The sequence below is a fragment of the Drosophila teissieri genome, chromosome 3L (genome assembly GCF_016746235.2).
Source record: "Drosophila teissieri strain GT53w chromosome 3L, Prin_Dtei_1.1, whole genome shotgun sequence".
NCBI classification, from domain to species: domain Eukaryota; kingdom Metazoa; phylum Arthropoda; class Insecta; order Diptera; family Drosophilidae; genus Drosophila; species Drosophila teissieri.
The window spans coordinates 19,079,230-19,105,180 of record NC_053031.1 but is presented as its reverse complement, the minus strand read 5'-3'; the positions used below and the strand labels follow the sequence as shown (position 1 = coordinate 19,105,180).

Genomic DNA, 25,951 nt, shown 5'->3' with positions numbered 1-25,951 from the left:
TTTATCAGGAAATTGAAGATAAGAAAGATATTTATAATTATTTGTTGTTTCCAAACTTTTTAGATATGAACTAATTTCCTTGCCAACTAGGAATTTATTTAAAAATAACATATTGCGTAAATATTATACTATTTTAAGTAATTGCAATTGTAGTACATAAAATTTAGGTCGGTGTATTCGGTGATAAATACATGTATTGACATTCAATTTAATTCTAATAAACGCGGCTTCTAATTCCATAAATTATTAATTTTCTCATTTTGTAAGTATTTAGAAAAAAATGAAAAGTTATGCAGAGCATTGGACAGGCTTAATTGCCGAGTCTAGTCTTCTTATGGTTTGTTGCTCGTATTTCAGTTGCATTTTTTTCGCTTTTATTTTAAAACTGATAAGTCAAATTCGAGCACAGCAGATAAAGCCATAATCGCAAAACTGATGGGCAAGTGCAGCCATGTCTATCAAAAATCGCGGTCCATATGTATATTTGAATATTTGTAGAGCAAATGTGGAAAAATTAGACATCGATCAGTGACTATGAAGCATGTTTTTTTTAGTTTTCATATCTGGTAGGCTCAATCTACCCCTAATATAACCCTGCTGCAAGTCCAATTAAAATAATTGAACGCATTTTAATTGTTGTCACTTGACTTCTATAAAATGATACATAGGTAGATGAGTGCATATGGATAAACCCTAATTAGGCGGAAAATGAATGGCATTCATGGGCTGCGGTTTTGGCCCCTGGTTCAGCTTGATTGCGTTTGGAAATTGAGAATTCTAAATGCCGCATAAAGCCCCTTTTCAGTACAGTATTTCCCAACTAACCTATTATTTATAAAATCAATTTTGAAAAATATTTCACTGATGTGTGCACTTTTATTGATTTTTTTTCAGGCTATCTTCTGTACGCAATCATTAAGCTAAACACGTAACATCCACTCAGGTAGAAAGAATACTATAACAATACTACTGTAATAGCAAAAAACAATAATATACTAAGGAGAAACAAAACGATGACGCCAGAGAAATCGGTTATGGCCTACGTCAATCATTTGATTGTCAGCAATTTTTCATATTTCTGTAAGTATTTGTGTACGAGGCTTATTAATGATTAATACACGTATGTATGCCAGGAAAGCATATATGACCATATATTTATAAGCCATAATCGCAAAACTGATGGGCAAGTGCACCATGTCTATCAAAATCGCGGTCCATATGTATATTTGAATATTTGTAGAGCAAATGTGGAAAAATTAGACATCGATCAGTGGACTATGAAGCATGTTTTTTTAGTTTTCATATCTGGTAGGCTCAATATACCCCTAATATAACCCTGCTGCAAGTCCAATTAAAATAATTGAACGCATTTTAATTGTTGTCACTTGACTTCTATAAATGATACATAGGTAGATGAGTGCATATGGATAAACCCCTAATTAGGCGGAAAATGAATGGCATTTATGGGCTGCGGTTTTGGCCCCTGGTTCAGCTTGATTGCGTTGGAAATTGAGAATTCTAAATGCCGCATAAAGCCCCTTCTTCAGTACAGTATTTCCCAACTAACCTATTATTATAAAATCAATTTTGAAAAATATTTCACTGATGTGTGCACTTTTATTGATTTTTTTTTCAGGCTATCTTCTGTACGCAATCATTAAGCTAAACACGTAACATCCACTCAGGTAGAAAGAACAAACTATAAACAACTACTACTGTAATAGCAAAACAACAATAATATACTAAGGAGAAACAAAAACGATGACGCCAGAGAAATCGGTTATGGCCTACGTCAATCATTTGATTGTCAGCAATTTTCATATTTCTGTAAGTATTTGTGTACGAGGCTTATTAATGATTAATACACGTATGTATGCCAGGAAAGCATATATGACCATATATTTATTTGAATTTTTTGCAAGCAAGCAATTATTATATAATTTAAAAACTAAATATAATTATAACTAATTAATTATATATAAATATAAAATATAAAAAAAGTAATATAAATACTATGAAATATAATTATGCTTGTTATTAGGCATTTGTTAAGCATTATTTCGAGGCGCTATATAAATTTCTACAAATATATAATCTTTAAAAGCTTTTACGTTGTCAGTTTTAAGATTACAATAAAAGGAGATTACAAGAAAAAGCAAATTGACAAAAATAGTAAAATTACGTTTTGGTACCCCAGTCTAATCCATTTTATTTTGGTCACCTCCACAGGGGACGAGATCGATGGGTATCTGTACTACCTGGGAGGCACTTTGGGAACGTTAACCCTAGGAAGCCTGGCAGCTAGTGTTGCATACTACTTTGCAACGAGGCCCGTTCCGGAACGACCGTTAGTGCCTCTGGAAAACCAATCGCCACTGCTAGAGGTATGCTGATTTCGCAATCGATCGACTTCGATCACATCAATTACATCATTTAATGTTCAATTGGGAACTGTTTGTCTTGAGTTTTCTCGGGTTCGGCTGTGTTTGAGGTAAAACAGGAGAATCCCCGAGGCCAAAAACAGCTTTGATGTGCACATGTCCACAAACAGTGCGATCACGAGTCAAATTGCCAAAAACGGACTCTGCTTCGTTGTTGTCGTCACATGATTTTCACACATTTTCACCATTTCGATTTCATTTCGCCTTTGTTCTTCGACTTTTAGCCGTGACGTCTGCGCCACAGTGGTGCGAAAGTTATTAAAAATAGCTGCACCACCTCATGTTCTATTTGAGTGCCGAGCAGGGAAATGTACTAATTTCTCTGCCAAGACTGCAACATTCTCGCTGATAAATTATCGAATGACAGAGGCACGACAATAATAAATCTTGTCATGGCTCAATTGGCATTTTCCCCTAATTAGTCGCCTGGTTCTCTCAATTTCGATCTATGCAGATATTTTCCGCGGCCATCGCCCCACACGATTGTCAGAGAATTTCCTCCAACTAAATAAATTCGCCGACATTTTCCCCCAAATTGTTGTAACGGACCTTTCCTTTTGTGTTGATTTCATGTAAATAAACAATTATTGACACAATAGCATATTTCGCGCAATATTTGGCATTGCCAGAATGGCAGCCCCATTTTTCGTGGGTTGAAGGCTGAAGGTACAGTGAAAAGCGATAGTCGTTAATTAAACAATTGATTTATTGAATGCTAAGTGATTTTGTTTTTCTGGTAGCGTTTTAAATAGGGGAAAGTTGAATGAAATTGTTCGAATTTCACCTGTGTAAAGTGCATACAAATCGCATAGTAATAACCTTTTGGTTATTAATAAACTGCGGTTAAATCTGGTTAAGCAACAAGTTCTATTACAAAAATTAGCTTTGAAATAATTTTAAAATGTATAGAATAAATTACAAAATGTTAAGGTTTTTTTTTTATTTGATGTCAAATTCCATCGAACATGCACCCCCCCCCCCCCCCCCCCCCCCCCCCCAACCAAAAGCAAACAATAGAAGACAACAGAATAATAAGGAAATGTCAGGCTTTTGACAAGACAGGGCCAACCTGTCTACAAGTGAGCAGATACATTTGCGAGTGCAGTTGTAAAACAAGTATTATGTATAATTATGCATTTGTGAATTTCACTCACTTAGGGTGTTTGCCTAGTCTGGTCTGGCGTGCAAGTTCGAATGCACCAACATTTGGCACACTCTTTTCCTACATCGAATAGAGTGTTTTCCAATACAAGTGTGCGTGGACACTATAATTGCTAATGTGCGCAAATTGAGGTGCAAATGAAACGATAAATATGTGCGATATGGACTGGCTATGAGCTAAAGCTGAGTGGATCTAGAATGAAAGGTGCATAAATTAAACATTTATTGAAAATTGAGTAATTGACAGCATGTAAGCAGTTTGTAATAAATTTCAAACAATTAGCAACGAGGATAATTGCTGTGGGATGTGTGTGGCAAACATTTTTATTTCATTGGTCCACGAATTTTTGAAATAAAATAAAATATTTCGTTTAATTTAATTACCCACGAAACTTTGTATAATATGAAGCATTTTTAGTTTGGATGCCCAAAAGTAAACAAACGCTTTCTATTTTTGCCGGGCCAAAAGTGGGCGTGGTCCTCTCATATGGACCATAAATCATTTTGGTTATTAAAGAGTTGAAAATTACTGTCACTACCATAACAAAAACTAAATATATACATAAATTCCCATTGTTAGTTTACAAAAGGGAAAATTGAGACAGGTGGACAACTTGATCGAGCCAACCAAAAATTAGATCAAATCTATTTAGCAAAGGAAAAAAGAAAAACCATTTAATATCAAAAGAATATGAACGAATGAAATTTCTAGCCGAACGCTGCATTCTACTACATAATTCCCCCGAAAATACCCCTGAAACCCCGAAATCTTTCGCTCGATTTTGCTCAATCTCTCTCCCAAAAGTTAAGAAGATTCCTCGGGCCGGCCAAAATCATTTTTAGCCACGGCCAATATTTTACTTCTGCTCCTCAGTTCGAAATTTAACATCGTGTCGCGCAGATCGTGGCGGGCTCAAGTCGCCAGAATATATTTCAAATTATAAAAATCTCAAAAAAAAAACGAAATAACAAGCAACAACAACACAATGTACATATCGCAGATATATGTATATCTATGAAACAAACGTATTTTTTTATAAATAATAGCTCGTGTATACTAAACAAAACGAAATAAAGAGCGAAAAAACGCACGACAATTTGCAACAAATTGACAAAAATACAAGCGTTTAATCTCATTACGTAAAGCGCAAGAACCCCAAAAAATGCTCAAAAAAGTGAACGGAAATTCACGAAAAAAAAAGGAACAGATTTTCCAACTGAAATCGATTTGCCAAAGTGTCAAAGTGCCGTCGAGTTGCCACGTGAACTCAGCCCCTCAAGTTCAAGTTCACGCAGTTTCTATACTTAAGACATCTAAGAAAACCGCAGCCCCCAGATTAGTTATATACCTAATTTTAACACGATTTTGATTCTAATTTAGATTGATGGATGTTGTTGGCTTAATTGGTGTGGTATTTGGGTTGTAAACGGTTGATCTTAACAATACGCCAATACCCCATATAATTTTATAGCTGTTTATACTTAGAGAGGGCCAATTTTTTTCAAGAATTTTTGAGCCATGTGCACTTTGAGCATCACAGCATCAACAAATTTAAACAGACTTAAAAAAATTATTATTCTTTACAAGATTAAAACTCATCACTTAATGTTTTACAATTTTACATCTGTTTCTGTCAAATTTTAATTTTGGTTCTAACCAAACGGCAGCAATCTATCTTAATCAATCAACCTAAATGTCAGGAAGTAAAGCCACCGCACCTGCTGATCTTTAGTATATTATTTTCTATTACAGCTAATCAAATTAAAAGATTGTCTGTGGTTCGCTCTTTAAAAAAATTAATAAATATCATTTTAAATGAGAAATAAGTTAGCGGTGGAGCTCTAAAGACATATGTTTTTAAAACGAAGAATACGGTGAACACTCGAAGTAGGCAATACATAAATTCAGTGCGCTTTAAAAAAATATGCCAGCCACCTGGAAACAAAAAAATGTTTTCTTAAACGACCTTCAAATTCCCGCATATTTTTCCTGGGCTTCGTTTTTTTTTGTGAAATATCTATTGATACCTTGCAGATTCAATTGAAATTCTTCAGGGTCCCGGCTGTTCATTCATTTCTTTTCTTTGGCTCTCACTCTTTCTGTGGCCAATAGTTTATGTCCGATTTTATGACCACCACAATTACCATAACTCAAAGATGAATTGCTCATTGAGGAAAATGTTTGTTCTCTGCCAATTGCCTCAAAACATCCCAATGAGGCCCGAAACGCGTTCCCCATGAGTCAGTTCCCGATGGTCTCTAGAAAATTTCAAATTCTCCTCTATTTCTTAGCATAGTGCAAAAAGTATTTATTGCACTCGGTGTGTGTGAAAACATGGTTTGATATTTTCTTTTTTGATGTTTTTCTTTTATGCCGCCACACACACAAGTCCCATAGATAACAACAGAGTGGAACGTTTTTACCCACAAACGAACTATTTATAAATTAATTTGGGGCAGGCCAAGCAAAATCCGCAGACGACGCCTTGTCGATAATGTGTTGGCCACTCTCTCTTTTTGTCTTGGCCATTTTACACCGCTCTCTTGTTTTTTTTGCCAGCCCCTTTTTGGGGCCGCCCTGCAGCTGCCAATATTGAAAAATTATAAACAAAATGACTGGGCCGCACTTGCCAAAAATATGTAAACGGACAGCCAGGCGTCATAATTATGCTATGGTTTTTTACTTTTGGTTCTGCTTTTAATGCTGTACAAATTGATGTAATTTAAACATTCTGTGAGGTTTTAATACGAATCTTACCAGGTCTTAAGTGGATTAATAATAAAATATGATGTTATTAGATCAAAGACAATAATACATAATTACATCAGATATAATGGAACAACATTCGATATCAGAAAAGCAATACCCAATAATATCTGGATAATATCCGAAAAGCTTTTTCCACACACTCTTCAATTACAAATCTATTTTTACTCGCTAATTAGCATTTAAACGATCTCGATGTGGTTATGAAATGTGCCTCATGGGAAAATCTATAATTGAAATATACATTTGACCGTTTAAGCACGGGACGCAGTTGACACTTAAATAGCAGATATTAAATGCAAATTGGTCAATTGGCAAATTGAAAATGTGCCTAAATTTGTTTTTGTGTTTACAGTCGCTTGGAAAATGTGCGTATAAAATGCCAGATGAAATCTGAACGATCAATAGAGAAAGCCACAAGTGAAGAAAGTGTCTAAAACCTGCAAACATTGAGTAAACTTAAGAAGTGATAATCCAATTAAAAGGAAACCATGTCCTGTTGCGGCCAAATTACCAGTATACGAGTGCCCATCGAGCTAAGCAATCAGAGCGATGTGCTGAAGGTAACACTCTATAAGGACTTAAAACCTAAGAATGAAATGACAAAACTGCCTAACCAGATTAACTAAGCAATCACTAATATATACTTTATTTTGCTTCTTTTATTTTTGTTTACCGTCTCTTACATTTCGTGGGCTAGATCATATACGATCATCGTCAAGATATCCACCATAGGGTATGCCTCATGTGCCCCTCGGAAACTAGAACTAGAAACTAACCCCTTACCCCTTACCGCTTGGACTTGCGTCAATAATGAAATATATAAACAAAATCAATTTGAAAAGCACTTTAATCTGTGGAAAACAATTAGTTTTGAAAATACATTTGCATTTTGCTCATTAAAATCGGGCTGCAAAAATAAACAAACTAACCGTTAGGATCCTCTGACCAGAACCCCCCCTAAAATATTCGCCCATCGCAGAGTATTTTGATATTCGTTCTCGTACATCAACACTTTCGCGGGTTGCGGTTGTTTTTTTCGCAGCTGTTTACCATAAAGGAAGTGCTCTATGGGCTTTACTTTCGGGCGCACTAATGAAATCCCGCCGAGTGATGGGTTTATGTCTCTAGCCCCAAAATAAATAAAATAAATGATAAATCATAGCGATCGGCTACGTACATAAATTCAAATGATTATTGAATTTATTTTTCGAACAATTGGCTAAAGAAACCCCAAATAAACACACTTAAGGGGAAATGGCCAGATTGACGGACTATAAAAGCACCACATTTTCAAGGAAGGGGTTTCCGATTGTATAAATTCAATTAAAACTTGAAATGACGACAATATCCCATTGTATTTTTTTAGACTTTTGGCGTCCTATTTCCGTGGGTGGCTTTTAAAATATATGACGAAGAAATATTTCTTTATTATTTAGCTCAAGACAAACAATCCGCTTACCTTGAACATATGTACATATGTGCATCCGTCTACCCCAACATAAATACTCCATTTATATCTATGTACACCTCACCGAACTCTTGATTGTATATATTCTTTTCACGGTTTTCTACCTTAATATCTGAACGTCTCTCACACATTGCATGTCCTCGATTTTTCTGTTTCTTTTGGGGTCACTTCACTTGCATTGCAGGGTCCAGAACAAATACACGTCTCCAAGTTCTACAAGGAGTCCAAGAACGGCAAGTTCGTGTCCTACATCACAGAGAATGTCCGCACCCTGTACCAGACGTTCCGCGAGGGTGCCTACGCCTCCAACAATGGACCATGTCTGGGTTGGCGCGAGACCCTGACATCCCCCTACCAGGTAAGATAAGCCATTAAATAGGTAATATATGTATGTAGTAATATGATATAATAGCATTTACAAAATAAAGTAAATATCTATATAGTAGCATACCAGTCGGGATAGCTCGTATACGAGTATATCCTGATATTTTGTTTTAACCCAAATTCCTCTAGTGAGATTCCATAGTGATATGGACATATCAGTTACCATATTAAGAGAACTAAACTTCCGTTACATATATTTGAATGTGAACTATAATCTCTGTTCACGTAGTGGATCAACTATGACGAAGCCCTGCTGCGTGCCAAGAACTTTGGAGCCGGAATGCTGGCACTGGGAGCCAGGCCAAAGCAGTTGATTGGGATATACTCGCAGAACCGCCCGGAATGGATCCTATACGAGCAGGGCTGCTACTCCTTCTCCTTGGTGGTGGTGCCACTGTACGACACCCTGGGTCCCGATGCCTGTGCCTTCATCATACGCCAGACGGATATGCAGGTGGTGATTGTGGAGGACGATGGCAAGGCGGCCATGCTGTTGGAGAAGGCGCCGCGCAGTCTGAAGATCATAGTGGCCATCAAGCCCATTCGGCAGACGACCCTGGAGCGGGCTCGTAGCCGAGGCATACAGATATTCTCCTTCATCGATGTGGAGAAACTGGGTGCCAAAGGCAACCATCCAGAGGTGCCGCCGACGGCGGAGGATCTTTGCACGGTGTGCTACACGTCCGGGACGACAGGCAATCCGAAGGGCGTTATGCTTACCCACGGCAACGTGGTGGCCGGCGTCTGTTCTGTGATCCTGCAGATGGGCGACCATCGCATCCGTGCGGGTGATGTGATGGTGTCATTCCTGCCCCTGGCCCACATGTTCGAGCGGTGCTGCGAGAACGGAATGTACTATGTGGGTGGCTGTGTGGGCTTCTATTCCGGCGACATCAAGGAACTAACCAATGACCTCAAGATGCTGAAACCAACCGTAATGCCGGCAGTGCCTCGTCTTCTGAACCGCGTCTACGACAAGATCCAGAATGATATCTCAGCCTCTGGACTGAAGAGGGGTCTCTTCAACATGGCCATGCGTGCAAAGGAGAAGGAGATCGCCAGGGGTGTCCTGCGGAGGAACGGCTGCTGGGACAAGTTGGTCTTCAAGAAGGTGCATCAGGCCTTTGGCGGAAACCTCCGTTTGATGGTCGTGGGCTCCGCTCCATTGGCTGGAAATGTCCTGACCTTCATGCGCTGTGCTTTGGGGTGCTTGGTCCTCGAGGGATATGGACAAACGGAGTGCACGGGGGCCATTACCCTCACCGTTCAGGGAGATCATGTGCCCAACCATGTGGGACCACCCGTGTCCTGCAATGCTGTGAAACTGGTGGATGTGCCGGAGATGGAGTACTTTGCCAATCAAAATACTGGCGAAGTGTGTGTGCGCGGATCGAATGTGTTCCACGGGTAGGTAAACTAATACTAACATTAAACTGCTATTTAATAATTTCAATTTTCGTATAGTTACTATAAGGATCCCGAAAAGACGGCAGAGGCCATCGATTCGGAGGGCTGGCATCACACGGGCGATGTGGGCATGTGGCTGCCAAATGGAACACTGCGGATCATCGATCGCCGCAAGCACATCTTCAAGCTTAGCCAGGGAGAGTACATAGTGCCCGAGAAAATCGAGAATATCTACACGCTCAGTCAATACGTTAATCAAGTTTATGTCTATGGAGAGAGCTTAAAGGTAAATTGTGTTCCCAAAACTGGGAAGAAATGTTTGATAGGGGAATAACCTACAATGATCAAATTATTGATTAAAGAAGACACTAATTGCGAGTTTGATACCTTAGTTGATTGGTAAATGTATTTTCCCAATTCTTTCAGAGCTGCATTATCGCTGTTGTCGTACCTGATACCGATGTACTGAAGCAATGGGCCACGGAGAACAATGTACGCGGCACACTCTCCGTCCTGTGCAATAATAAGAATGTCAAGGAACTGATCATGAACGACATGCTCAACTGGGGCAAGCAGAGTGGACTCAAGTCATTCGAACAAGTAAGCTTGTGCACCACCAAATTATAGGTTTCAAGTTAATATCCGGGATATTCCATTTCAGGTGAAAGATATCTATCTGCATCCGGATCCCTTCTCGGTGCAAAACGGTCTGCTGACGCCCACGTTCAAAGCCAAGAGACCGCAGCTAAAGAGCTATTTCAAGCCGCAGCTGGAGGACATGTATAAACACCTGGATTAAAGCAATACCTATATACATACGTAGACATCAACAACGAATCAAACTCAAGAAACTGGAAAGCATTCATTCAAATATGCCTATACCGTTTTAAACTGATGATAACAAAGACTACAGATAAAGATACAGATACGAAAGCGAACTGTCTAATTTTGTAGTATCGTCAATTCTTAGCAAGTAAGAGGAGCGCAAGATACACCAGATACAGATACAATACACAAAAAAAATATACACAACTTCAAACTGAAAAGGAGAATCCTTTTGGCAGCCGCATTTTTTTATATCATTTAACCGAGAAGCGAACCTTAATTAATATATTAACTATATATTTCCCTTAAACACTTATGATCTAGTTCAAAGTGAATAGAAAACAATTGCGTAGTCTGAACCAAAACATATATAAATAACATATTGAGCAAAATGAATAAAAAGAAAGCTTTAATTAACTATTGTATACTACACTCAGCTCTAGAAGGAAACTAAAGTGAAGAATCAAATTTTTAACTATGTATTAGATACGCTAAACTAAATTAATGGGAATGAAATGTTCATTGCAAATGCTGAGGAAATACTTTTAACTTACAAATGAACGCCAACCGAGAAGCAGATCAAACCTAATAATAAATATGGAAATGATCCACGTCTTTGGACTGCACTGTCTGCCTTACAAAATACCAAATGAAAATTTATTAATAAATTGCTAAAATAATATACTATTTCATAATAAGAGCTAAACAATAATGTAAAGCAGCATTATATTAAAATTATTAAATAGATTCTTTATGTAGATACGAAAGCCAGATAACTCAGAATAATTTGAAATAAAACAAATATAAAGGAAATTCTGATTTTTTGAAAACTTTATTTGAATTGGGCGTTGCCACCTAACGCAAATACGCAGTCGCTAAAGCTTTCTGTGGGTAAAGTTGCCTGACCATCCCAAATAAATGCTTAATAAAATACGCTGAATTAATTACTATTTACTCCACTTTTTAATACATTTGACAAACTTTTAACTTAAAGGCGCGTTCTTTTATGTATGTAGTTTGATGACATTTAATTTCAGCTTAATTTAATTAGTGGCCATAGCTCTTGGAATGCAAGACAAGAAAATCGTTTGAAATCGAGTTAGAAAAAACAATTCAGACTTTAGTGAGCTGTTTTCTTTTTGTGTTGGGTTTACCTGTTGAATCGCATTATGTTCTAATTAAAATGTACAAATGTGTTTAGTTGTTATTTCGGGGATGGCTCTTAGCTAAGTAATCAAGTGTGTATCCACGATATTTAAATTCACTAAATATGTTGATTTAACTACGCGTTGATCACAGCTCGCCGTGCTTGGGCTCATGAGAAGGCGTCACAGTGGTGGCCTCCACCAAATCGTCACCCGAATCATCAACTGCCGAGTCCCTGCCATGCGAATTCTCATGATCCTCGATGCGAGACATCAGCGTCTTCAGCTCAGCATCGTAGTCCTTCCATTCGGGCACAATCCTCTGTGCGGCCGTGAGCTTGGCCTCCTTGGTCTGCGGGTTGTTGCACAAATCAATCACTTTAGCACTCTTGAAGTTGCTGTCGCTGCACCACGTTTGGCACCAAAGCCAGTCGTCAGGCAGGGATTTGATGGCGACCTGATGGATCATGTTGTTGGGCAAGTCCTGATCCAAATTGGATAAACTGTTTGGATCCTGGCTAAGTGCCTGGTACTGGCCTCTTAGTCTGTCTCCTGCCGCAATCTTGCGGAATCTCTTCAAGTCCACCACGTACAAAGCTGAAATGTGGTAACGCCTGCCCATCAGATGGCTTCGCCAGTATCCCTGTTTCCAGAATCGGAAGCCCTCCATCTCTTTGCGAGAATCACAGAATGGCGTGTAGGCATAGGGCGCTCCGCCGAGGTCCATATCATACAACTCCTTTATATCTGTTCTTACGATGGCATCGGCATCCACGAAAATGATTTTTCTCACATTCAGCGGGAACAGCACATCGAGGAAAAGGATCTTGTAGCCCCAAATGGTCCTCTGTTTTTCCGTTTGCTGATGCAGCCAACGGGGCCATTTGTACTGGACCAACTCGTATTGGAAGTTGTACTCACTGGCCATGTGAGGAAGGAAATCCGTAAATTGCGGGGAGAGGTAGTTCTTCAAAAACCAGAACTTCACAGGCGATTTTGTGTGCTTTAGCAGTGAAACCATCATGATCCTTAGAAGACGTTCGTAGAGATGTCCCGATGCCACAGAGAAAATGTTGATGGTTTCCGCATCCTCATCAGGGGCTGGCTGGTTAGCATTACTGCCACCAAAACTGCTGGCGATGCTGTTCCAAATGCCCGATTGCGCTGCCTGTTCGTTGTCATCTGACAGGAGTTCCGCCTGCTGCATGCCTGGCTTCTTAGACACCCTTAATTTGACAACATGAGACCGCAAGGAGGTTATAAGAACTTGAACTTCAGAAGACCCAGCGGAATGATGAGTATTTGTTCCTTCAATGTGGCTGATGGCATAAATATCCGCTGATTTGCCTTCACGTAAGCGTAGGGACCAAGCTCCTGGATTGGCTTTAAGCTGGAAATAACCCAAGTTCGCCATCACAATAGTATCTACCAAGGTAGGTTGACTCTGGGTACCCAGCACCAGCTGCAGTCCTCTGGGCGGAGCTCCGCTAGCAGCATCAAAGCAGTGACCCTCCAACAGCAGATACTCCAAATCAAACTCGCTGTGCACGGGTCCACCAATATCGGTCAACTTAATGTTGTCCAAATCGTAAACTGCTCTTACAGCTTCGATCAACCAGTTCTCTGGTACCTGCAGCTGCTGGGTCAGCAAAGGATTGGCCGGCAGTCCGCTGAATTTTGCCAAGGGACCATCAGATCGGCCTCCATTCACTTCGAATTGCACCTCCGGCTCCACAACATATCTGTAGAAGTTCTTTACGGGCATATCGCTGTGCTGGGGGACGGGAATCAAGTATAAGTTCAATTGGCAGTTCAGCACTTGACGAAGCAAAATAAGTATTGGCGTTAGTTTTTGCGCTGCTCGGGAGGCGGGATCTAAAACGGCGGTTACATCAAAATGAGGAAGTTTCTCCTGTTTGGGCGGTAGTTTTACAACCGAGTGATCGGTTTTCAAGTCCGTTGGAAGCTTAAAGCGAGTTTTGGTTTGCCTAGGAAGCAAACTGGCATACAACTTAAGCAATGTATCGCTCGTGAATTCCTCACTGACATCTTGAGCAGATTCCTTGAGGACCTGACGCACTTTGTCGCCATACTGTAGAGAACTGAACCTAGCCAGCAAGGCGAAATCGGCGCTATCAAAGCTTTCATCCGAGGAAAGAGGGCCATAAAGCCGTCCATTACCGATTACCAAGCGCTGGGATTTATTTAGACCCAACACTCGCTGGGAATAAACTCTCAACATCTTCAGATGCAGTTCTGTAGAACCCAGGATATCCTCGAGCTGAGATGGTATTTCAATTTTTTCCTTTGGTTTCTTTAGCCACTTGAGAACCTGCTCCGTGGCTTGAGTTGGTGGAAGACTCTGCATGGCAGCCCAAACCAGACGATTGAGATTCCTCTGGCTTGAAGCAGAAGAACTTTCAGTGTTAGGAATAAAAGCGACACGCACACTCTCTCCACTTTGAACATATTCGAGAGCGTGGGTGAGCAGTTCTCGACCCTGGTCAGTTTCCAAATCTGCAAACACCCAAATCGTAAGGAACTGCAGCGATGATCGGCCAATTAGCTCCGTAGACTTCTTGCCACCAAAGTATTTAAGATTATCCATTAACGTAGCGGTCATATCCCGGTTAGACAGACGATTTAAAACTCCCACATTGCCTAAATTTTTGTAGGCCACGCCGTTTATATCAAGATATTTTACATCCTCCTGACTAAGAATTCTCTGATTCAATCTGGGCATCACGTGGGGTTGATTCATCAGATAATCAATGGCTACATCGCTGTCTGTCATTTCACCTTTGTACACAGCCTTTTGCAGATTGCTGGTGTGGGTCATTATTTCGGTGAAAATAGCCTCCTCGAAGTCGCTATCAGCGGTCACAACGTTGCTGGGCATTGGAACACCATTCAACAGGGCCTGAGGTTGTCCCTTGTCTCCGAATCCCAGCCGTTGGATGAACTCCGTTGCAAGCTCCCTTCCATAATCGTATGTGGAATCTTCCTCCAGGAACTCCTCAGCTTTGGCAAAGCTTAAGGTTGTGAATTCCTTTGTGAGTTGCTTTACTATGTCCTTTTTCGAGACCACTTTGGTCTCACCAACTGCTGCGTAGATGTCCGTAAGGAAACTCAAAGCAGCTCGGGCATCCTTTTTCTGACTCACATAGTTATAGGCACACGTGATGGCTACGTAATCTGCAAGATTGTCTTCATTGGCGTCCCTCGCATCGAAGACCAGACCCAAGCGAATGGGAGCTTGATGAATGACAAACGACTCTGACAGCTTAATTACGCTTCTGGCTGTGGGCTGCAGTGCATCTACTACCAGAACCAAGTTGAATACATTCTTTCGGATATTCCTCAACATGCCAGGAAACGTTGGGCGCAAGAGATCCATCACCGATGAAGGCCACCTTCGGTACTGCGCATCGTTCTCAATATCGTTGACCCACTGCACTGCAGTATCACGGATATCGATGGCGAATTCTTTTTTGCTGGAGGCCGTAAGATCTAAGGCAAGCAAGGAGCTGGCAAGGCTACCCCTAACATTGTTACTGTGCAGGCTCTCGAGAACACGCATCTCCGAGCGCAACGTCTCAATCAGGGAATACAGGTCCATGGTGTCCGCATCGAAGAACAGTCCGTTGATGAAAAGGGCACCATCTGGAGGCGCTACGTTTAAGCTTCTACCAAATGCTTCCGTATTGTGTTTTACCTCCGCCCTTAGGCCATCCGTAACCTTGTGGGCCAGCAGGGTTCTGGCCAGCATGGGGAAATTATGCGCAGTATATTGAAGAATTTGCAGAGTTTCATCTCCCTGTATTTCTGCAATAGCAGCGGCCGCCTGTAGACCCAAGTCCTGGAACTCCCATGCTTTTAATTGGGCGATCTCATCATTCCCCTGGAGAAGCCTCTGACGCAGTTGATCTAGCGCTCTCTTAAGTGTAGGATGCTTCTGCTTTAGCACCTTGAAATCAAAGCCCTGGACGTCCGATTCATTAGCTAGATCCTCATGAGAAGTAGAACCCGCTTCGGGCTTGGGGGCATCATCCTGGCTCTTGTATTCCGTGGACTTCAAATGGAGTTCCACACCGTAGCCCGAAAGTCGTACCGGTCGCCTGTCCGTCTTGGCCAATTGATGACGCAGAATGTAACGAATCCGGCCAGCATTGGCTTCCTTCTCCAATAATTTGTGATAGATGCGGAATTGAGAGCTTCCCAAATCGCCGTACAGTATCACAGTGCGGGTATTGTTCTCACTGCCAGGAAAAATGTGATCAAAGCTGTAGGTGACAACAGGAGCATCCAAGCTTTCCTTTGCGCGCGGCAGTTCCAGCTTCTTCTGCAGCTCGTTGAAGCTGCAGGCCAGTTCAGAACCCACCTGGGCAAAAGTATAGCTCTGGCAAGAGCCACTGCTCCTCAGTTCCTCGGCCAACTGGAAGTGGGTCTGGATCCGAGGCGTCAAGCTGTGCATGGACACCACCAGCTTGAGCAGGGGCAATTGGGGAGAGCTCACATGGCTCTTGACCAGCTCCAAGGCGGCATTGTATTGCTGCGACTCGGTATCTAAAAAGCATAAATGTAATCAGAATAATCATGTTCTTTTTGGGGAAAGAGCACATTATAGGGCTTTGGGATTGGAATATATACATAAATAACAAAAAAATTTAAGGTTCTTGTATTTTAAGTTCTAAACTATTAATTCATGTTGTATTTTTTTAACAAATACCATGGAGTAGATAAAAATAAATTGGATTCAGATTAAGTAGAATAAAGAAGCTCTTTAATGCGGGTTCTCCCTGACTTATTTACACAAACCATATTCATTAAGAACCGTGTCCAACTTGGTCACCCCCGAAACGTAATCCCAGAAAAGACCAGACTGCTCATCAGCCAGATACTCGGCAATTTCCAGATATAGGGGCGTCTGCGTCCATTTCGCGTTGATCAGCGTGGTGATGGGATAACTCTGACTGGATTCCCCAGAAGTCGGCGTATATAGTGCTATGAGCACCACAGACACACACAAAGCCAGGGTACGTAACATGGTTTCTACTTGTTTTTAGAGGATTTTCACCACGCACATCACGGATACGGAATATAGAGAGGAACTTAAGGCTTTCCTTCTTCGATTATTTCACTTTTCACCAGTTTTCCGCTGGTTTTAGCCCAGTTTTTCTTAATTTGATTTAGAACTGATGTGGCGTTCGTTGCTGAACCGGCATGCCGCAGTGTGACCAGACAACATTGGGAAAGCAATCGGGGTAAAAAACATATTTTAATTTAAGTGCACAATATTAATATGCAAATTCTGTTCCATTCAAATATAAAACAAGTTATTGAAAAATAAAATTTCTGCAATACCAAGATAGAAACTTACTTTAAAATACATAAATGGCTACCCAATTGTTTGATGGTATTTTCCCATACATGTTGTGCAACTACTATCACTCTAATTTGTTTGTTTACAAAATTCAGCGCGAATTTCGCGACCAAAAATATAGTGCAAAAACTGCCAATGAAATATACCTTAGAGGGCAGCAATGCTAGGGGTACCAAATGAAAAGCTGCAAAACTTAATCGTAACTAATTTAATTATTTTTTTAGTCATCGCCAAAGCCGTACAGTCGCTGTCCAAGGTGGGCAAGGAAATGTTCATCGAGATAGACCAGCAATCCTTGCAGATGCGGGCCATAAATGCCACCCAATCCGCCGTGGGCAGCATATCCTTTAAAAGATCCATGTTCGAAGTGTATGACATGCCGCCGCACTCAGATTTTTACTGCAAGATCTCCATGAAGGGATGTTTGGCCGTGTTCCGCAACATGAATGAGGTGAGTTCAAAGTTATGCACACTGGAATTAGTTATGAAGAATAATATATTCTAGGTGGAGTACTGCGAACTCAACTTGCTGGACAACCAGACCAATCTGCAGGTGAATCTCCGCTGTAAGCTGGAGACCACAAAGGAGGCCACCATTTCCATCATAGACGACCAAAACATTAACACAAACATAAACACCGATCAGATGCCGAATATGTGAGTTTGATTCTAGATATTGAACTTTGTGTTCATCGTGTTTGGGATAATTATTAAAAATCGATCTACTTAATATACATTGACTCCTTGCTTCGCTCTATTACGCAGATGTGTGCCTTTCTGCATAATGTATTTTTTCGACAACTTCCCTTAACTAAATCATACGCTAATACTTGCATGCATCCCAAAAATTCGTATAATTACCTTATCTTCCCTTTCAGAATCCGCGGCGATCACAAGCTGTTGACGGACATCTCCAACAACTTTAACTCCTCGGAGGAGGAACTAACTTTGGAAGCTAACTTGGGTAGTGTGGTGGCCAAAAACTACATAGAAGGCGCCCGAGTGAATGATAAGTTCATGCGCACGCAACTGAAACTTAAGCCTAGTGAATTTGAGCAGTACCAGGTGACGAAGGAAACGGTCATTACATTCTGCATAAAGGAATTCCGAGCATTTCTTCTTTTCGCCGAGTGCTTAAATGCTTCGCTGACACTGGAGTTCGACGAAGCAGGCATGCCTTTTCTGCTCAAAATTAAGAAGCACGGCGAGATCGAATGCTTGCTGATCATGTCCACGCTATCCCCCGATGATATAAGCTTCTCGGAAGAGTATTGTCAAAAGGATCTGACAGTGCATGATGAGGACGTACGAGCGGCAGCTTCAAAGCGGAAGAGCACCGCTCCGGGCCCGAATGTAACCAACAAACGCAAAGGCAGCTCTTCAGAACCGGCTGCAGTGCAGCCGAAACGTCGAGTGGAGGAGACCCAATTAGAATCGAGCCTAGATAATCCTCTGTTCCTTTTCCGGGACTCGGAGGCGCCTTCTGTCCAGCAGCCTCGCATCCTTGCCGAGGTGGACACCGTGGTTTTAATAGAAGACGAGGCGGAACAAGAGGCTCTCATGCTGGCAGCCGCGGATGCCGCATTGGAGGCCAGCATAGCACATTCTTCAGGACCTCCAAACAGCACAGAGGTTTGTTTTATCAACACGGACGACTCTCAGCAACCTAAACCGCCAGAAATCTCCTCTGATGAGGATGAAACTATACCCCAGTCACCTGAGCGCCCTAACAAGGTGCGAACTATCTTCTCACGGTGCTTTCAGAGAACCTACGTTCCGCGGGAGCCATCACCCAACACTCAGTGTTATGCGCCCAATTCCGATACAGAGGATTAGCCTAGATTTGATCGTTTATCAGCAAATACACTCTACGTCTAAGTCAGGTTGCCTTCTGAATATTTATATGCGGGAGGAAGTTGCTGGTAATCACGGCAGCCACCCTGGTATGCAGGTCCTGCGCGTTCTTCTGAGCCTGCTGGAGAGATGTGTGGGCCGACTGAAGACTAAGCTGGGACTTGATGAGCATTTGGTCAGTGGTTACGAGCTGCTTTGAGGCATTCAACACAAAGCTGCGTGTGAAAGCGGTAAGAGATCTCCAAATGGCAATGTTGTTTTCAACTGGAAAAGAGCATTACGTTGCAATGTTTGGACACACAGGATTGGGGACTTACTTAGCTTCCGCTGGAGCAGATTATTCCGGTAAATGGAGGCCGTGCTGTTGACCTGGTTGCTGCTTCGACGTTGCTCGTAAATGTCTTCATCATCCTCTTCTTCGGATGCTTCGCCCGAGACTTCTGCAGCAAAAATCTGTCACAATCTGGTTTTATTATAGGAATGCTAATTATATGCAATATACCCAATAACCTTATTCTTGTCGTGCAGTTCCTCATCAGATTCAGAGGCTTCCCCGCTCACCAAATCAGCCATCATTTAGCTAATTAAATGTTTTGATAAACAATTTTTATTTACTGCTTTACGGTGCTGCCAGATCAGTTAAAACAGCAAGTTGTTGCTCACATCTATGTTAACAGATCCGTAGGACTACACTCACAAAAATTATTAATCGTAACATTTAATCATATCATTTAATCGTAAAAATAAGAAACAATTTAATTGATTTACCCAATTTGAGTTAATTGAGCGGCAACCCTGTAATTGTAAACGCAATTAAGCAATTTTCCCAAAGCTTAGAACATTTTTTTTTTAAGCAGTGCAAACATACATTTTTAAAGAATTTATTTAGGACTTTGAAGATTAACTAGAAAAGCGTGCACGAACATTTTTACATAAAAAGGAGCTCTGAACAAAGTGTAGGACATTATTTACTGAAAATATTTCTGCAGAGCTCCCGTTTCGAACATTCGTTTGATGTCGGTACCACCGCCAATGAATTTGCCATCGATGAAGACGCGCGGAACCTACAAAATACGCAAGATATAATAACCAAGCTTCGAAATATAAAATTTTTAGTGCGCCCACCGTTCTGGCACCAGTAATCTCGCCCAGAACTGCCTGAATTTCGTTGCCATCTGGATTTCCATCGAGTTCTATTATGGTGGCGTCCACATTGAGCTTTCTGAAGGGCTGGAACGCAAAGATGTGATCACGATTGGTGACTTTTTAAGGTCTTGTTACTCACTTCTTTGGCCATCGTGCAGTAGGGACAGTAGGTCTTGCTGAATATCACCACTTTATTGCTGGCAATGGTGTTTTCAACGAATTTGGCCTGCTTGGTAGACATATCAACTATTGGTGATCTTAAAGCGGATCCAACTGCGCCCATAAGCTCGAAATCCAGGAAAGGGTACGGAAACTTGGGGGGCAATGCGGGGAGCAATAAAAGCTGCGACAGGTGTAAGCTGCGGAGAATTATCTCTAATTTACTCAGTTTTAATCACTGATTACCAATCAGCTGTTGTGGCTCTTGTCAGAGTTGCCACGCTGTGAAATTACCGTCTCGTAATCATAAACATGTTGAATATTCAATTATTTCCATGTATTTATGCAAAGTTTATGGTATCTAGTATTGTGTACAAATAAAAAGACAAATTTGACTATTGCAAAAACAATGTTTATTAAACTCTGTCAAGACATTCAGTGACGCTGCCACATCAACGAATTTCTTAAAAACTAAGGGGATTCCTTTTACTTCATTATTTCAAATATAATAATCCGAGATGGTACAGAAATTTGTAAATTACCTTAACAAAGTGTATTTGTTAAAATACTTTGGTATAGATAATTAACACTTGTATGTCCGATTCCCTTTAATGTTAAAGTTTAAAGATTAAATGCAGTAAGAAAATCCCGTGAAAAAATAAAGTTAATTTTCAGGAGTCCCATTTAAAATATTTTAACAATTACACTGCTTATTGCACTTTAAGGCACAAATTGTAGTCTTTTGCTAGATGAGCAAACAATGTGAGTTAGCCATTTAGAAATTGCTCCAGAGCATCCTTTGTTTCCACTTCGCTGGCTTCAAGGACGACTTCCTCCAGAGCCAACTTGTTGCTGGTGGTTTGAATTTCTAAAAAAAAAGGGGGCGGTAATTAACTTCCTCATGTCATATTATGTTATCAGACTGACTTGTCAGCTGGCCGTGCTGTTTGTACTCCTCCATATCTTCTCGGAAGGCGTCGTCGAAAACAGCCTGTCGTTCCCTCTGTAGCTTCAGTAGGGTCTGCTCTTGATCTTTGATTTTGGATTGATGTTTCTGGGCGATTTGCTGGCGATACTGCTCTAGTTCGTTTAGTTTCTTTTGCTTATGTCGGGAAAGCTGAAACTGCTGCTCGAGGATGAACTCTTGAAGCTCACACTCCTCGCACAGATCCTCCAGCTTCTCCAGCTCAACCTCTAATTGCTGACCCATTTCCTCTAGGGAATTAAGGACCCGTGAGCTCGCCTGCAATTGGGCGATCAACGTGGGAATCCCCGCCAGACTGTTGTTCAGCTCACTAATGATCCTGCGCTGATGGCTGGCCTTGTTTTGGATTCCGGAGATTTGGCTAGCAATCTGCGCAGCCTTCTCAGCGTTCTCTTCGTTGGCGCCATGGATCTGCTGCCAATCGTCCTCATATTTGGCCAGCAAACTGCAACCCGCTGCCACATTTAGATGACTGGGCACTCCATCGGTTAGCTGAAAGGGAGCACTAAGGGATAGACTACTGCTCCTGCTGGACGACAAACTCTCGTTGAGGCCCAATGGCGAAGTGGGGGTCGTAATACCACTGGTTTGGCTGCTCCCCGAGTTCCCGGAACTGACACGCTGGCGATATTGCTGTTGCAGACTCTCCGAGATCACTAGACCCTCCTGAATCGCACTGCTCAGTTTCTTTTTCAGGTTCCCAAACATCATGCAACCACGGATTTCTATTTATTTAACTAAGCGATATCTAATTGTCTTCGCGCTGGCGTTTTCCATCGAAAATTGAGTGGTAAATAAAGAATCAGCTGTTCAGGCAGGTGCCGAAAGAAAATCGGTGAGAGAGAGAGAGCAACAGTTTGTTACTGTACTCGAGGGGCATATCAACTATAGTAAGAGGTCTGGTTTAAACTAAAAATAAATAGGAGTCCAAATCTTGAATTAGTAAAAAATAAAAAACTAATTTCTAAGGTGAAAGGAACTTAAATAATACTTAGTTAGGTACTACCTAACAGCTTAAAAATTCTAATACACATACAATAAATTTACCCAATGTAGATATATTAAACAATCGCATTAGGGCATCGACTAGTTATTCGGTGGTATATATTTAATTTCACTATTTAACTCAATTTGTAAAACAATAAACTAGATATGTTTTTCCTTTAGAACAGCGAGTGAGTTCTTTCAAGTTGGGTAAAAATGTCCATTCGTTTCTGTATTCATATTATTGTTATGTTTGTTAAATATACAATTTCTTTGTGATCTTGCAAAACGATCATTATAATTATAAAAACTTTAGCCTAATTAATCCTCAGTCAGGTCCACTGTAGCGAGAGCTATACATTCGTCCACCTGTTGATTTGCGTTATCCGATTGAGATAGATTATTAGGTTCAGACGCAGGTTCAGTTTCAGATGCCCTTTTAGGCTCTTCATGGTACGCAATTATTTCAATATCACTATTATTACCAGATTCTAGGGTTATACAGCTGCCGGCGCTGTTCTCAGAATCGGAGTCTGAGTCCGAGCTTGAGGAATCGCCACCGGACTCGGAATTCGAGCTTACTTTAATGGTGAGAACATTTTGCTCTTCGTCGCTGGATGAAATCGACAGGGCCTCGGGTTTCGCGGATTTGTCCACCTCTTCGTCGGACATCAGTTCTCTTACTATATCGCTTATAGGAGAGGAGGAGCGTGCCCTAGACTCGTTGGCTTTCTTTTGGCTGTTCGGGTTGAGTAATTGACCATAGGCCATGGCCACTGCAAGAGCCATTTGCTTCGAGTGGTTGAGGAATACATCTGAAGGTGTGGGTATATGTAACGACTCGCTAGGCGGTAGTTCCCGATCGCATTCGCTGCTGCTCCTTCGTCTTCTTTGTGATTTTTTGTGCTTCTTGACCTTCTTTTTGTGCTTTTTCCGCCGATGTGAGCTATTCCGGCCTCGACTGCTGCTCGAACTCCTGCTGCTGCTACTCCTTCTTCGGCTGCGCTTCTTCTTGGACTTTTTGTGGCGACTTCTGCTACGCCTGCTGCTGGAACTTCTGCTTCTGTTTGCACTTCGATTTCTGGGTGCATCGCGGCTGTAAAAGTAGTTGGACTTTCTCCTTTCGTATACATCATCCAGATCCTGCAGCTTCTGCCGGCAATTTGCCTGCGTGCGCTCCATTTCCCTATCATTATGCCGAATCGCAGTGTTAATAGTGCGACCGAGGAAGCGTTTGTTTGGTTTGCCCAAAGGATTCACTTTGCGTTCGATTTGTTTTTTGTGGCTGACACTAGACATCGGACCTTCGATTTCGCGCATCAGCTCGGCAATCGCCTTGCTAAAGAAGAAGTATCAAAATGTATAAAAAATGTATCGGTTTTTAATATAAATATTTACGTTGTTAGGTCTGCGTCCATATCCATTTTGTCTATGGCATTTAATTAAATACCAATTGCTAAGAATCGAAAAATACCGTCGACGATAAGTGCTACTTATTAGTATTTTTTAAATACTGAGTATTATTTAAAATATCGTACCTAAAAGCGAATATTGTACAATTGACTTAGCACACTCGCAGAAAATTATCAAACATTCTTTTAAAGAATACAATTAATTAGTCCAGACATTAAGTAATTATAATTATTAATATATATTTATAATTGATGTGATATGACAGTACACAAGGCGTACTTTATTACCAGCATTATAACCAGTAAATTTTAGGTTTTATTGAAAGAGAGTATAACAACTCTTGTGTTTTAAACAAGTCTTAACGTAATTCATTTATTTTACTTTTCAAAAATGTTTCCAAAATTTTTCAAAGGTTCACCAACAATCAGTTAATAGGAATTCTGCAACTAAAGAGTATAAAGATTTTGGCGGCTACGTAAATTAGCGATATTCTTGTCGATGAATGTTCTCAGAGTGCATCTACAAAATACCAACGATATCGATTGGCACAATCATCGATATTAGTTTAAAAAATGGAAACCGGGCCCAAAATTGGATTTCAAATTGGTTAAAGTAACGTTTATTGAAAAAGATCACAAAATAGACTACGACTAATATCACAGGAGAATCACAATCTTTATGTTCCAGATTTCTGGAAAACTATTTCCTGCCGGCTATCACTTTCTGCATCCAGGACACGTATTTACTGACGCGCGTATATATTCCGGGCAAACCTGGACGAGCACAGCCGATCCCAGTGGACACCACGCCCACGAGGTGATGCTCCTTGGACATCAGCGGTCCGCCAGAATCCGCCTGTGAAGGTAAGTAAACCCGGAGCATAACATTGGTGCCGTATCAGCCAAGTGAATACTCACCCAACACGAGTCGATTTGACCGTTTTCATAACCGGCGCACAACTGCGTCTCTCCGATGGTATTGCTTTTTCCCAAGGATCTGTAGGACCTCTCGCATGCCTCGTTGTTCCATATCTTAACGGTGGCCTTGCGCAGAACATCGGAGCGATCGTTTTCCGCCTGGTTCTCGTGCGTCCAGCCCCAACCAGAAACAGTTCCGTACTCCTGCTCCAGACTTCGGTGCCCCTCTTCGGATCCCACGCAACTGGGCTGGATGTGTGATGAGAATCGGATTGGTTGTACCAGCTCCAGTAGGGCTGTAAAAAAAAGGAATTCGAACTTTCAATATCTTGAGGACTACCAAGAATATGTAATTATTCATTTTCACTACAAGAAAAATGCTTTAATGGTCTAAAATTATACTCAGATTCTACTCTGATTTATTATTGTGCATATTCAAAGTGTTATATATGTTAATATCCAGCTGTGAAAAGGTTAGTCTTTAGGTTTGTAATAACCAATTGCAGCTTTATTTAACTTCTTTGCTAAAACACATTATAAAAAACTATATTTTTTAAGCTTGCACTTCTTTTTTTTTAAATGTGAAGTTATACATGGGGGTAATTTGAAAGCACATGTACATACCTATATCGTGTTTCACATCGTTGCAGTCGTATTTCGGATGGGGTACAATGTTCTTGAAGTCCACCCTCAGTGCATCCGGACCATTGCCAATCCCGTTGAGGTACTCCTTGATGCTGTGCAGGCCCACAACTCCTTGGATTTGAGCTGGCTTCATGAACTGCTGCAACCCATTGCAGATGCAGTGTCCCGCCGTGAGGATCCACCGCTCCGAGATGATAGTGCCACCACAAAAGTGACCACCTCGACGCATCAGACTGACCATAAAGGGCATTTCGTTGCGCTCCGCCTCACTGCCTCCCACGATTTTTGGATTTCGGACCGAGCATGGCTGATTGGTAACTGTCATGGGGTAAGTGGAATTAGAATTCGGGTGAGATTATAGTAAAGAATGTCAAACTCAAAAAATTATTAGATCGAGCTGACTGTAATTCAGTGAATATTTGGTAGCAATGTATTTGGTAGATTAGACTGTAATTAACGTTAAATTGACATTTATTAAATATTATATTTCGATTAATCTAGTAATCTTTTTTTTATGTTCCAAAACATCCAAAAATATTTTAATTGAAAAAGGAACTATTTTCAAATTAGAAATTAGCATAATTAGCATTGGACCATTAGAAGTTTAATTCACTTGATAGTCAAAGGCTGCGAACTGGAATAATATATTATCACAACATAAAAGGTCAAATAGTGCCGAGTGCACTTCAGTTACATAATATTTACTACTGTTTTTATCACATTTATCCAGGCAACTCACACGCAATTTGGGACTGTCCACACTTCACTAGCGACAGAATCGCGACTACGAGTACGATTTTGAACATTTTCTGTGTACACAACCAGAGTTCTGAGCACCAAAAACCCGTTAAGCACGGCTCAAGC

At 41.1% G+C, this 25,951-nt stretch overlaps 8 protein-coding genes across 10 annotated transcripts; 2 read left to right on the top strand and 6 right to left on the bottom strand.

Annotated features, from left to right (window-relative positions):
- The first annotated feature begins 1,013 nt into the window (after nucleotides 1-1,013).
- Nucleotides 1,014-10,680, top strand: LOC122618469 (long-chain-fatty-acid--CoA ligase 5). 3 transcript variants are annotated; one of them, XM_043794928.1, is made up of 8 exons: nucleotides 4,494-4,590; nucleotides 6,725-6,932; nucleotides 7,070-7,105; nucleotides 8,025-8,198; nucleotides 8,454-9,631; nucleotides 9,689-9,917; nucleotides 10,058-10,231; nucleotides 10,293-10,680. In XM_043794928.1, exons 2-8 carry the CDS (start codon nucleotides 6,861-6,863, stop codon nucleotides 10,428-10,430), a joined length of 2,001 nt encoding a protein of 666 aa, XP_043650863.1. In that variant the 5' UTR covers nucleotides 4,494-4,590; nucleotides 6,725-6,860; the 3' UTR covers nucleotides 10,431-10,680. The 3 variants fall into 3 exon arrangements, with proteins under 3 accessions (XP_043650861.1, XP_043650863.1, XP_043650864.1); XM_043794926.1 differs by lacking the exons at nucleotides 4,494-4,590; nucleotides 6,725-6,932; nucleotides 7,070-7,105 and adding exons at nucleotides 1,014-1,080; nucleotides 2,230-2,384; XM_043794929.1 differs by lacking the exon at nucleotides 7,070-7,105 and having other exon boundaries at nucleotides 4,495-4,590.
- Nucleotides 10,681-11,458: 778 nt separating this feature from the next.
- Nucleotides 11,459-16,834, bottom strand: LOC122618468 (UDP-glucose:glycoprotein glucosyltransferase). Its single transcript, XM_043794925.1, has 2 exons — nucleotides 16,420-16,834; nucleotides 11,459-16,167 (listed from the first exon to the last, which is right to left on the bottom strand). The coding sequence occupies exons 1-2, from the start codon at nucleotides 16,646-16,648 to the stop codon at nucleotides 11,750-11,752; spliced, it is 4,647 nt and encodes a 1,548-aa protein (XP_043650860.1). The 5' UTR covers nucleotides 16,649-16,834; the 3' UTR covers nucleotides 11,459-11,749.
- A 195-nt stretch (nucleotides 16,835-17,029) lies between these two features.
- Nucleotides 17,030-18,862, top strand: LOC122615778 (cell cycle checkpoint control protein RAD9A). Its single transcript, XM_043790884.1, has 4 exons — nucleotides 17,030-17,153; nucleotides 17,209-17,435; nucleotides 17,490-17,641; nucleotides 17,863-18,862. The coding sequence occupies exons 1-4, from the start codon at nucleotides 17,120-17,122 to the stop codon at nucleotides 18,818-18,820; spliced, it is 1,371 nt and encodes a 456-aa protein (XP_043646819.1). The 5' UTR covers nucleotides 17,030-17,119; the 3' UTR covers nucleotides 18,821-18,862.
- LOC122615780 (biogenesis of lysosome-related organelles complex 1 subunit 3) lies at nucleotides 18,802-19,494 on the bottom strand. The gene is made up of 3 exons (XM_043790886.1): nucleotides 19,349-19,494; nucleotides 19,156-19,291; nucleotides 18,802-19,102 (listed from the first exon to the last, which is right to left on the bottom strand). The coding sequence occupies exons 1-3, from the start codon at nucleotides 19,412-19,414 to the stop codon at nucleotides 18,864-18,866; spliced, it is 441 nt and encodes a 146-aa protein (XP_043646821.1). The 5' UTR covers nucleotides 19,415-19,494; the 3' UTR covers nucleotides 18,802-18,863.
- Nucleotides 19,495-19,703: 209 nt separating this feature from the next.
- Nucleotides 19,704-20,400, bottom strand: LOC122615781 (glutaredoxin-C4). Its single transcript, XM_043790889.1, has 3 exons — nucleotides 20,124-20,400; nucleotides 19,964-20,068; nucleotides 19,704-19,902 (listed from the first exon to the last, which is right to left on the bottom strand). Exons 1-3 carry the CDS (start codon nucleotides 20,265-20,267, stop codon nucleotides 19,807-19,809), a joined length of 345 nt encoding a protein of 114 aa, XP_043646824.1. The 5' UTR covers nucleotides 20,268-20,400; the 3' UTR covers nucleotides 19,704-19,806.
- Nucleotides 20,401-20,572: 172 nt separating this feature from the next.
- Nucleotides 20,573-21,929, bottom strand: LOC122615779 (dysbindin protein homolog). The gene is made up of 2 exons (XM_043790885.1): nucleotides 21,071-21,929; nucleotides 20,573-21,011 (listed from the first exon to the last, which is right to left on the bottom strand). Exons 1-2 carry the CDS (start codon nucleotides 21,837-21,839, stop codon nucleotides 20,911-20,913), a joined length of 870 nt encoding a protein of 289 aa, XP_043646820.1. The 5' UTR covers nucleotides 21,840-21,929; the 3' UTR covers nucleotides 20,573-20,910.
- A 302-nt stretch (nucleotides 21,930-22,231) lies between these two features.
- On the bottom strand, nucleotides 22,232-23,553 carry LOC122617300 (suppressor protein SRP40). The gene is made up of 2 exons (XM_043793103.1): nucleotides 23,511-23,553; nucleotides 22,232-23,451 (listed from the first exon to the last, which is right to left on the bottom strand). The coding sequence occupies exons 1-2, from the start codon at nucleotides 23,534-23,536 to the stop codon at nucleotides 22,434-22,436; spliced, it is 1,044 nt and encodes a 347-aa protein (XP_043649038.1). The 5' UTR covers nucleotides 23,537-23,553; the 3' UTR covers nucleotides 22,232-22,433.
- A 671-nt stretch (nucleotides 23,554-24,224) lies between these two features.
- Nucleotides 24,225-25,951, bottom strand: LOC122617706 (transmembrane protease serine 9). Its single transcript, XM_043793660.1, has 4 exons — nucleotides 25,827-25,951; nucleotides 25,067-25,405; nucleotides 24,443-24,738; nucleotides 24,225-24,380 (listed from the first exon to the last, which is right to left on the bottom strand). The coding sequence occupies exons 1-4, from the start codon at nucleotides 25,891-25,893 to the stop codon at nucleotides 24,225-24,227; spliced, it is 858 nt and encodes a 285-aa protein (XP_043649595.1). The 5' UTR covers nucleotides 25,894-25,951.

Coding starts and splice junctions, on each gene's coding strand:
- LOC122618469 (XM_043794926.1), top strand. CDS start 1,014: ATGACGCCAGAGAAATCGGTTATGGCCTACGTCAATCATTTGATTGTC. Junction 2,385..8,024: donor ACCAATCGCCACTGCTAGAG/GTATGCTGATTT, acceptor CTTGCATTGCAG/GGTCCAGAACAAATACACGT. Junction 9,632..9,688: donor GGATCGAATGTGTTCCACGG/GTAGGTAAACTA, acceptor ATTTTCGTATAG/TTACTATAAGGATCCCGAAA.
- LOC122618468 (XM_043794925.1), bottom strand. CDS start 16,648: ATGTTACGTACCCTGGCTTTGTGTGTGTCTGTGGTGCTCATAGCACTA. Junction 16,168..16,419: donor CACGGTTCTTAATGAATATG/GTTTGTGTAAAT, acceptor TATGCTTTTTAG/ATACCGAGTCGCAGCAATAC.
- LOC122615778 (XM_043790884.1), top strand. CDS start 17,120: ATGAAATATACCTTAGAGGGCAGCAATGCTAGGG. Junction 17,436..17,489: donor TGTTCCGCAACATGAATGAG/GTGAGTTCAAAG, acceptor AATATATTCTAG/GTGGAGTACTGCGAACTCAA. Junction 17,642..17,862: donor ACCGATCAGATGCCGAATAT/GTGAGTTTGATT, acceptor CTTCCCTTTCAG/AATCCGCGGCGATCACAAGC.
- LOC122615780 (XM_043790886.1), bottom strand. CDS start 19,414: ATGATGGCTGATTTGGTGAGCGGGGAAGCCTCTGAATCTGATGAGGAA. Junction 19,292..19,348: donor AACTGCACGACAAGAATAAG/GTTATTGGGTAT, acceptor AGATTGTGACAG/ATTTTTGCTGCAGAAGTCTC. Junction 19,103..19,155: donor TCTGCTCCAGCGGAAGCTAA/GTAAGTCCCCAA, acceptor GCTCTTTTCCAG/TTGAAAACAACATTGCCATT.
- LOC122615781 (XM_043790889.1), bottom strand. CDS start 20,267: ATGGGCGCAGTTGGATCCGCTTTAAGATCACCAATAGTTGATATGTCT. Junction 20,069..20,123: donor ACTGCACGATGGCCAAAGAA/GTGAGTAACAAG, acceptor TTTGCGTTCCAG/CCCTTCAGAAAGCTCAATGT. Junction 19,903..19,963: donor AGATTACTGGTGCCAGAACG/GTGGGCGCACTA, acceptor CGTATTTTGTAG/GTTCCGCGCGTCTTCATCGA.
- LOC122615779 (XM_043790885.1), bottom strand. CDS start 21,839: ATGATGTTTGGGAACCTGAAAAAGAAACTGAGCAGTGCGATTCAGGAG. Junction 21,012..21,070: donor ACAGCACGGCCAGCTGACAA/GTCAGTCTGATA, acceptor CTTTTTTTTTAG/AAATTCAAACCACCAGCAAC.
- LOC122617300 (XM_043793103.1), bottom strand. CDS start 23,536: ATGGATATGGACGCAGACCTAACAAC. Junction 23,452..23,510: donor ATGGACGCAGACCTAACAAC/GTAAATATTTAT, acceptor CTTCTTCTTTAG/CAAGGCGATTGCCGAGCTGA.
- LOC122617706 (XM_043793660.1), bottom strand. CDS start 25,893: ATGTTCAAAATCGTACTCGTAGTCGCGATTCTGTCGCTAGTGAAGTGT. Junction 25,406..25,826: donor TGGACAGTCCCAAATTGCGT/GTGAGTTGCCTG, acceptor ACCCCATGACAG/TTACCAATCAGCCATGCTCG. Junction 24,381..24,442: donor GTCAAATCGACTCGTGTTGG/GTGAGTATTCAC, acceptor TTACCTTCACAG/GCGGATTCTGGCGGACCGCT.